This window comes from Myotis yumanensis, unplaced genomic scaffold (assembly GCF_028538775.1).
Source record: "Myotis yumanensis isolate MYYU_CA2020_CCGP unplaced genomic scaffold, mMyoYum1.0.hap1 SCAF_1, whole genome shotgun sequence".
Lineage (NCBI taxonomy): Eukaryota > Metazoa > Chordata > Mammalia > Chiroptera > Vespertilionidae > Myotis > Myotis yumanensis.
The window spans coordinates 193,383,310-193,393,575 of NW_027223752.1; the positions used below are offsets into that span (position 1 = coordinate 193,383,310).

At 41.8% G+C, this 10,266-nt stretch overlaps 1 protein-coding gene across 4 annotated transcripts in view; it reads right to left on the bottom strand.

Moving 5' to 3' along the window:
* MTHFD2L (methylenetetrahydrofolate dehydrogenase (NADP+ dependent) 2 like) overlaps nt 1-7,950 on the bottom strand; it is a 102,311-nt gene extending 94,361 nt beyond the window's left edge. For 3 of the 4 annotated variants that reach the window (XM_070395057.1, XM_070395066.1, XM_070395049.1), the window contains exon 1: nt 7,734-7,950. In XM_070395057.1, coding sequence (XP_070251158.1) covers nt 7,734-7,843 — 110 coding nt within the window. In that variant the 5' untranslated portion in view covers nt 7,844-7,950. Of the gene's footprint in view, nt 1-5,351; nt 5,441-5,547; nt 5,596-7,733 lie in introns of those variants that run through there. The other variant, XM_070395077.1, reaches the window with a different exon arrangement.
* Nucleotides 7,951-10,266: the final 2,316 nt, after the last annotated feature.

Here is a 10,266-nt window from a genome sequence, read left to right on the forward strand (position 1 = left end):
CTCTGGGAAATGTTCTCTGACCCTTTACCCTGGGGAACTACCTCTATGAGCTCCCACGGCACCCAGCTCCTCCTCTTTGGTAGTATTGTAATTCCTTATTAAAATTGCTGGGTAGGGCAGCAAGTTAATGTTTACTATGATATCCTTAACACTTAGCAGAGTATGTGCACATCGTATGTGTTTATTAAATATTTGTGAAGTTATCAGAGTTAAAATGTTTATTGTATTATAATTTTTAAAAATTATGTAGCCACTGAAAATAATTATAAAAAAGAGTAAAATGGGAAAATATCCATTGTATAAAGTGAAGGTATGGCCCTAGCCAGTTTGGCTCAGTGGATAGAGCGTCGGCCTGCGGACTGAAGGGTCCCAGGTTCGATTCTGGCCAAGGGCACATGCCTGGGTTGCGGGCTCGATCCCCAGTGTGGGGAGTGCAGGAGGCAGCCGATCAATGATTCTCTCTCATCATTGATGCTTCTATGTCTCGCTCCCTCTTCCTTCCTCTCTGAAATCAATAAAGAAATATATTTAAAAAAAAAAAAAAAAGTGAAGGTATGAAATGAAAAATTGTAGGTACATAGATAATCATGACTCTTAAAATATGCATGCATCTGGCTAAAGATTTAAAAGAAATATGCAAACTAAAATGGTGAGATAGGTAGTATTCTGGACCTACCTATCTATTTATTTTAAAATATTTTTCAATGTCATCAAAATAGGTCTTCCTGAATTATATTAAAAATGAGTAGATGCAAAATATTTATAAAACATATGAAAAGGGAAAATAATACAATTAACCTTACCTCTTAGTTTAATAAAAAGATTATAATCACTGAAATCATCTGTGTAACTCTCCCCTACCAAATAACCTTATGTTCTCCAATAATTAAACACTATCCTGAAATTTTGATTAATAATTCCATTATTTTCCTTTATAATTCAATCTACTGTTTGTATTTTAAACATTAAAGATGTAGCATACATTATATACTACATATATAATATTTCTCTAAGGCATATACCCAGGAATGGAATTGCTGGATTATAGGATACATATGTGTTCAATGTATGCTAACCTGTTTTCCAAAGTAGTTCACAAGTCCATCAGTGGTGTATAATAAGTTTTTATTGCTCTACTTCCTTGATATTGTCAAAGTTTTTAACTTAACCAATTAGTTAAATGCCATTTTATTGTGGTTTTAACATGCATTTCCTTAATTACTAGTGGTTGGACAATTTAAAGGCTTATTGGCCATGCAGAGCTCCTCTTCTATGGAGTGACTTTTCATCTCTTTTGAGCATTTTTCTAATAGATTATTATTCTAATTTGTAGTCCTTATTTATATATTATGAACACCAATCTTATATCAGTGTATCAAATATGACCAGTACATAGCTTCCTTTGGATTTATTTTATGGTTACTTTTAATGAAAAGTTCTTAACAAAAAATTAATATGAATATAAAATTAAGATTAAAATTTTAAATTGATTTAATGTATAAGAATATAAATTACTTTTAAAATGTTAATTTAGAAAATAGTTTTGAATAGAACTTTTTATAGGTCCACTAATATATTTGTTAGTCAAATAAATATCTATATAGATAAAAGCCTAAGCAACCATTCAACTGTTCAACCGTTCGACTGGTAGCTATGATGTGCACTGACCACCAGGGGGCAGATGCTCAATACACAGGCATGGAAACATGGAAGAGACTGGTGAAACTCAGAGGGAAGGAGGGAGGGGGTGGGGGTGGGAAGAGATTAACCAAAGATCTTATATGCATAGTAGAGGCCCAGTACACAAATTTGTGCACTGGTGGGGTCCCTTAGCCTGGCCTGTGTCCTCTTGTAATCCAGGACCCTTTGGGGGATTTTGGAGAGCCGGTTTTGCCCAATTCCCACAGGCCAGGCCGGGGGACCCCCCCCCCCCGGGGACCCCCCCCCCCCACCCCGTGCACAAATCCATGCACCGGGCCTCTAGTTCTAAATAATGTCATTTTCATTACTTGGATATCTCTTTTTAGTATTAAAAAAAAAATGAGCAGGTTTGGTCATAAGTCATAGTCACATTGCCATTAAATAGACATCAAAAGTGAAGCTGACCTTTGAGATATATTTCCATTAAATAGACATCAAGTTAAGTTGACCTTTGAGGTATCTTTCACACAATTTACCCTATCACAGTCATGGCGAACCTTTTGAGCTTGGCGTGTCAGCATTCTGAAAAACCCTAACTTAACTCTGGTGCTGTGTCACATATAGAAATTTTTTGATATTTGCAATCATAGTAAAAAAAAGACTTATATTTTTGATATTTATTTTATATATTTAAATGTCATTTAACAAAGAATAATCAACCAAAAAAATGAGTTCGCGTGTCACCTCTGATACGCGTGTCATAGGTTCGCCATCACTGCCCTATCATTACTTGCTCAGGTGACATTTCCTGAAAAGGCAGAACTATTGCAAGTTACCCACAAAGAAAGCAGAACAAGGGCTCTCTCAGTCCTTTTTCTCCCCACATTGCTGGGCTAGCACTAAATGTGGACTCCTTAGGAAGCAATAAATCATGGGGATAGGGGAGAGGAGTATAGGACAGCCCAGTGCAGTACTAATTACTCACCCTAAGCCAGAAGTCCTGTGTGTCAGCCCTAATGAGCAGTTACGAGCTTGAACAAGTGACTTAACTGCACTCAAAGGCATGCAATTTCCTCAACTGTCTAATGGGAATGTTCTCTGTTGACCTTACATAAAGAGATTTGGCTAAGAGATGACTGGCTGATTTGCAAAAATGGCTCTCTCTCTCCTAGTCTTTGTTAAGTAACAGATGGAGACATATTCAGATAATCAGGAGCAATATAATATGGGACCAGAAAGCCATCAGCATTTAGTATTGTTTCTATGAGCTTGTTTATTTACCTACTAGAGGCCCAATGCTCAAAGATTCGTGCAAGAATGGGCCTTCCTTCCCCTGGCTGCCAGCACCGCCATCGCTCCAGGTGGAGCCGCCTTTCCACCTTCCCATGCTGCCCAGAGGCCTGGAGCGGCTGGGGCAGTGCAGAACGCCTGCTTCTTCGCCATTTCGCCATGGCGACGACACAAGCATCGCGCCCCACCCCTGGCCACTCGGTGCCTGCATATGCAAATTAACCTGCCATCTTTGTTGGGTTAATTTGCATAATACTTTTAATTGGCTGGTGGGCACCATGAAGGTATGGTCAATTTGGATCTTTCTTTTTTATTAGTGTAGATACTTCCCAGAAAATAAACTGTAACTATTCTAATCTCTGGTTATTAGGACTAAATGAAGTGTCAATTAACTATAGCAAAATAGAAAACAATAAAAATCATGACTTTTCTTGTATATAAAAAATTCCTTCACCATGCCAAAATCTACCCAAGATTAACAGTGTCTTCAATTGGAATACTGAGCATCTTGCTTCAGCAGATAGTTTTCAATCTCATTTTAAACCAGCTTTTGAAGAAGGAATTGTTTTATGAGAACTGTTTTATGAAAAAGCCTAATATAATTATTAACAAGTCAAATTTCTCTTCAGGTCCTAAGGTAGTTTAATTGCTTTGTATTGTAGGGCACAATTTGGAGATTTTAAATTATAACTAACAATATAATAGAAATTAAACCCATGAGTAACAAATTCTGAGATTAATATTAGTCTATGTTTTGCATTTAATTCATTTTAATCAGAAAACTTAATTTTGGACTCATTACATTAGAACATATTATCTCCAAACTGGGACAGACATAAAACTAAGATATAAGATGTTAAATGTTGAAAATTTAAGTTCTAAATTGAAAATGGTATAAGAAGTGCTGAGAAATCGAAACTGTAGCCATATAGCTATCATATCTCACTTTGATTAGACTAGGTAAAGCATTCAGATGGGAAAACCACACTATCATATTTGCCAACAAAACAAAATATGATTTTAAGAAACTGTCTTTGCTAGTCATGGGAACTAACTCTATCTTGGCTGAAGTCAGTCTGTGGAAAATCAACTTAAGTAATGGTCTTAAAGTCTGGGTCCTTTCTGCCTAACATGAGGATAAAAAGATCTTTAATTAAGTAATTCTTCTATAAAAATATAAATATTGAATAAGTCCAGAGGGAAGAATCTGAAGAAAAATGAACAGCCTTCATGATAAAATTTGATTTTTAATTATTAAATTCAACTACCTACTTTATAAGACATTAATATTTAAATAACATAAACCAGTATCTTTTTCTAAGTCCAAAAAGTAGGGTTTTGGGTTTTTTTTTTAATGTTAGCCTAGCTGCAAAAATTATAAAGCCATTGGCAATGAGACATAAAGAAAGGTGAGGCTTCTATAAAGAGCTATAGGCCAATACACACATTTTTATAAATGTTAAAAGGAATCATAGCAGGGGGAAGAAAAAAAATCTGCCAAATTAATGATTTTAGGAATCATAGAACAACAGGATAAACATGAAACAAAAACTTGGGCTATCCATTTAGTTACTGAACTTAGTTCACGTAGGATTATCTGCAGCAGGGCTTGTGGGAGTCCCTGTTGCAGGATACCTGCAAATCTGCTTTGAGCAAGACTTTAATTTGAAAGGTCTGGGTGTGACCTCCCTCTCAAATGGGATCGGTTCCTGCCCAGCTCCATATACTGAAAAGCACTGAGACAGACTTATGTGATGTTCACAACCCAAAGACATTTTTAATTTGTATACTCCTCACACAGCAAGACAAAGTAGGAAAACTCTAATCACCAATAATTTTTTTTTTTAACTTTTGGGCTGTTTAGGGAATTCATTTTAGAAACAATAAGCTGCAACAAATAGAAGAGTTAATTTATTTCTTTGACATTAAATATATTTTCTTCCAATTAATAAGATGTAATTTCTCACAAATAAATGGGGGGGGGGGGGGGGGGGGAGACGACTCTGCAAATCTTAAAGGAAAAACCATTAAGAGAAAAATGTTAAATGATACTTCAAGATTTTGTAACTTTCAAATTCTGTCAAACATATCACTTGAAATTTCACTTGTCAAAAAAAAAAACAAAACCCTCCAAAACCGTATTTACATATACATTATTGCAGGTATCTAATTATTCAAAAATATAAAAAATAATAAAAAATACATTTTCATCCTTCATTTAAGGCTCTATATAACTCAGAAATTGATACCAAAATCTGTTCATTGCAAACAGTCAATATCTTTCAGTGCAGAGTTTATCACACTCAAAGACAATTTTCAATAAGAATAACACTAAAGTTCAAATTTTAAGTCAATGGGAATGATGTCAGATTTAGACCACATTCACTATGAAGAACTAGACAACTAATGTGTCACTGTACATTTAAAAAAAGATGACTGAGGATGGGGACAAGTGGGGAGGCAGACAGTGGCGACCTCTGGAAGATGGAATCTCTTCTCTCTGCTGGCCCTAGAAGAGAAAAGAGACACCAATAAGCATCAACACACTGTCCGAATTCCTCCCCACCAGAGACCCACCAGTCCACAGGTGTTTCTCAACCTTACAGCCATCCTCACCTTTATATGTGGTATTCAGTGCCAACAGGAGAATATCAAAGACACCACCCTGTCCGAACTTAATTAGCGCTGCCTTAAAAAAATAAAAACTATCAAAAGTATTGTTTATTTTTATACAGTTATAATCTGCATCAAATGGGACTGAAGGCAGCTGGGCTGAAATAACTGTTCTCATCTGTATTAAGAAAAGCTTTCTAAAATTATTGGACTAGGTTATCCTATCCTATATTATAAAAGGCTAATATGCAAATCGACCAAATGGCAGAACAACCAGTCACTATGGTGTGCACTGACCACCAGGGGGAAGACACTCAATGCATGAGCTGCCCCCTGTTGGTCAGTGCGCTCCCACAGGGGGAGTGCCATCAAAAACTGGGCTCAGGGCTGGGGAGCGCAGCGGTGATGGCTGGCAGGAGCCTCTCCTTCCTCTGCGGCACTGCTAAGGATGTCTGACTGACGGCTTGCAGGAGCGGGCCTAAGCCGCCAGTCGGACATACCGCCCCCCCCCCCCCCCCCAGGGCTCCCAGACTGTGAGAGGACGAAGGCCAGACTGAGGGACCCTCCCCCCTCCCAGTGCACAAATCTCGTGCACCGAGCCTTTAGTTTTCAATTATAAAGAAACTATTAAATAAAAAATTTTAAATATCTAAATTATCCATGTGTGTGTGTGTGGGGGGGGGGGGCATCTGTACAAACCTAGTGGCTACAACCAAATACTTGGGTTGTAACTGTTGTGACTCCCATTAAATACACATGGAGAGGATATGGTGAATGGGGTTGTTTACATCAAGCTGGCTAAGAGAAATTAATCAACTTGTACAATTTGAAAAAAGTTATCCTCATCCCGGAAAGAAGCCCTGAAACACTAAAATTTTTTTGAAATCTAAATAAGTAGATAAAATAACTATAGTAGATAATTCCTTCAATACTGTAATGCAAGTAGAATTCTCCAGAATCTCCTTTTCCTAGGTAATAAAGTTAGTAATTCCAAACAACTGGCAAATTCTTCCAGACACTACAAGAGCTTACACAACCAGACCTCTGAATCCGTTATTTTCTCACATATTCTTGTGGAAGACCTTGTCACTAAGAACTGCCTTCCCAAGCAAACCCTACAGGAAATCATTTTCATTTCAGCTACTCAAGACTTACGTCCAAATGCATGCAATGGGGACTTAAACTAAATAAGCAGCAGCTATATTTCCACATTACTGATCATTGCTGTCTCCCAGGTATTATGCTGAACAATGCAGATACAAAAAGACACCATCTCTGGCCAGGAAACCGGCAGTGACAGCGGCGCATCACTGGAAGCCCTGTAAGTGTGGAAACGGAATCTCTTCTGAACTCAGTGGCTTGGGGTCAGGAGAATAGAATTTTAACCTGAGGTCCGCGTTTGCAACCACCACAGGGACTGAGGGAAGGAAGGGTCGTGCTGCCGGGCCCCTGGCGCTGAGTGAAACCCCCGCTGTTGTGCTTCCAAACGAGTCAGCGCAAGGTCCGAAGAGATGCAGCGAATATAGCACTCATCACTTCAGTCGCGGCGTGGGAAGTGTCATACAGACAAAGACTGAGAATTCAAGATGAATGTCTGATTTTGAAAGTCATTAAGAATGTTAGGGCTGGAAACGACCTAACTCCGTGTTGCCAACGAAGGAATTCAGAAATCCAAACACTCCTGACAACCCACGTGGGACAGCGCCCACTCCTGGGTTGACAGGTTGCAATCACCCAAACAAAAAGAAATGTTTGGAACGAGCAGACCACGCGTTCTCACGGCAGCTTTCCCGAGGGACTCAATGCCTGCACAGATAACTCGCCGGCACCAGCTTCGAAGAAGGGACAATCTGGTGCCGGAGCCCAGAGCCAAACGCGTCCAAGCCGCCCGACTCCGGGCCCACCGGACAGGCCCCGCGGTCCCTAGGCCACGTTCGGAGCCGAGAAAGGCCTCGCCCCGCCCTGAAGGGATGGATTCCGTAAACCTACTGTTTGCCATCAAAGTGATGGATTCCGTAAACCTACTGTTTGCCATCAAAGTGATGGATTCCGTAAACTGCGCCGCGCTGCCACCCGAAGCCCCGAGCCCGAAGCACGGCAGCTCCGCCCGCCACCAGTGCCCGCACCGAGCGGCCCCTCCCGCCGGCCGCGCAGCACCGGGGACACCACGCGTCCGGCCGTGCTCGTACCTCGCGCCACTGCTCCGAAAGGCCCGGAACGAGCGCCCGGCCGCTCCCGGCGCCCCCATTCGGCCCAGGAGACCGCGGAGCAGCGAGAGGGCGCGGGCGGACTGAGCCATGACCGCGAACCCCCGTCTTCCGGACGGAGTTCACCCCCGCCGCTCCGGTCCCGCAGCTGCTGGACGGGGTCCGCCCCCACCGGGCCCGGCGGGGGAGCAGCTCCCACCACCACCGGGTTCCGGGGAGCAGTGCAGGGGCGGGGCCAGGAGCCAGGCTCCGGCCGGGATCGGGGGGCGGGGCTGGGGGATTTCCCCAGCGTCAGGGGGCAGGGTCGCGCCCCCAGGCTGGAGCTGGACGTGGTCTGGGGGCGTTGCATCTGGAAGCCTGGTGGGTGGCCCTGTGGTTTGGCGAGGTGGCTTCTCTCCTACTCCGCAAGCCGCAGATCTTCCCGCGGGGGGGACACGAATCCGCTCCGCAGCACCCCCCTTTCTCTAAGCGGGGGCTCCAACCCACAGCCTCGCAGAGGCCACGAGGAACTTGGTTAAAAGCAGGGAGGGGCTCACTGGTTCTTTTGTTTCTGACTCCCGTAGTGCGACCTTTGGACACCTTGGGAGCTGGAGGCAGAAACAAAGGTGTGAGTGTGTGGAGAGAAGGGGGGACCTGACGGAACACGGCCTTGATTTTAGGGTTTCTGTGGCTCCACCTTATCATTTACACTTTGGGGAGAAAAACAAAACAAAAAAAAACTGAACAATGTGTATGGTTTTCCAGTCTATGATCAGGTTAACACAGCCTAGGAACGCGCTGTTGTGTGTAGTGCATTTGCACTGAGAAAGCAAACTATCAGCTCCCTTTGGAAAATCAAGACTGGCCATTCATGCCACTGGGATATGTTAAAAGATAAACTGAGCCATATTTTTTAAAATGTTAAGTGTGTAGTTGAGCAAAAGTTGGTTTGAATCAGGCAACATTCAATCTAGCAGATAAAAAGGAGCTGTACAAAATAAAAGTCTTTTATATAGAAGGGAGAAGGAACTAGGAAATTATACAGGCAAAAAGCAGGTTGGGCCCAGCTGCTGGACTCAGTGGTTGAGCATCTACTCATGAACCCAGGAGGTCAGGGTTCGATATCTGGTCAGGGCATATGCCTGGGTTATGGGCTCAGTCCCCAATAGGGGGCATGCAAGAGGCAAGCGGATTGATGTTTCTCTCTCATCATTGATGTTTCTACCTCTCTCTTCCTCTGCCTGTCTGAAATCAATTTTAAAAAAATTATTTTTAAAAAAAGAGCAGGATGGTTATTGCAGTTACTAAGGGGATGGTGGGGCAGATTACCTAACTAGTGATGATTGAGCAATTCCTGATTGACTGGTTTAAGAGTCTGATTCTGGTAGAGCAGAAATGTAAGTAAGTCTTCATTTGGTGACATGAGGCTTAGCATAAGCCATTTTGGGTATGTTGTCTTGTTTTATAACAACAGACACAGATAAAACCAGCTGCAAAGTTAAAGGAAACAATATTTATCCCAAGGTCTGACTGTAGGTATGAAGGGTCATCACAATCCTTTTGACGGCTGCTTTCTACTTAGACCAGTGGTTCTCAACCTTCTGGCCCTTTAAATACAGTTCCTCATGTTGTGACCCAACCATAAAATTATTTTCGTTGCTACTTCATGGCTGTAATGTTGCTACTGTTATGAATCATAATGTAAATATCTGATATGCAGGATGGTCTTAGGCGACCCCTGTGAAAAAGGGTCGTTCGACCGCCAAAGGGGTCGCGACCCACAGGTTGAGAACCGCTGACTTAGACCCTTCTTCTCTAAAATCATAGACTGTCAGAAAATTTGCTGTTTAAAGTCATATCAATAAGAATGAAACATCCTACTCTTGTCTGGATGACACAAAGAAGCAGCCTTTACTTCCAAGCGAGGTACAGAGCTTCAGACAAGGGATTTCTGGACACTCTATCAGATAGAGAGTTCAAAACACTGGTTATAAGGATGCTCAATGATTTTTTTTTTAATTTGGAGAGGTTTTTAATGTTGCTAATGTGCAGACATGTAATACCTTTACCAAAGACATCATCTCCTAGCACTATCTTAACCCCTTTTGACCTGAGCCATTTCTCAGGAGTCTTCATGAAGCTGTAAGCTTGAGAGATGACAGGGTCTCTTGAGATTCTGTATGAGAGATGAGGTAATGACTCCCTCTGAACAAAGGGAATGAATGCTTCCTTGCTGCTTGCCATAAAAGTGATGGATTCCTTAAACTCAGAGTTCCTCTTCTGTGGCCCAACCCACGATACATGCGGACTTTACCTGGCCCTCCACACCACTCTGTGATACATGGGGTTCAAGAAACTGTCATGCTAATATGATGCTGATCCTCTGGCAACTACTTCTTCTGTTTTTTTGGTCATATCATTTGACCATGTGTGTGAGGGCTCATTTCTGAGCTCTCTTTTCCATTTCATTGTTCTATATGTCTGCCTTATGCCAGAACCATACTCTTTTGATAACTGTGGCTTTGGAATAAGTTTT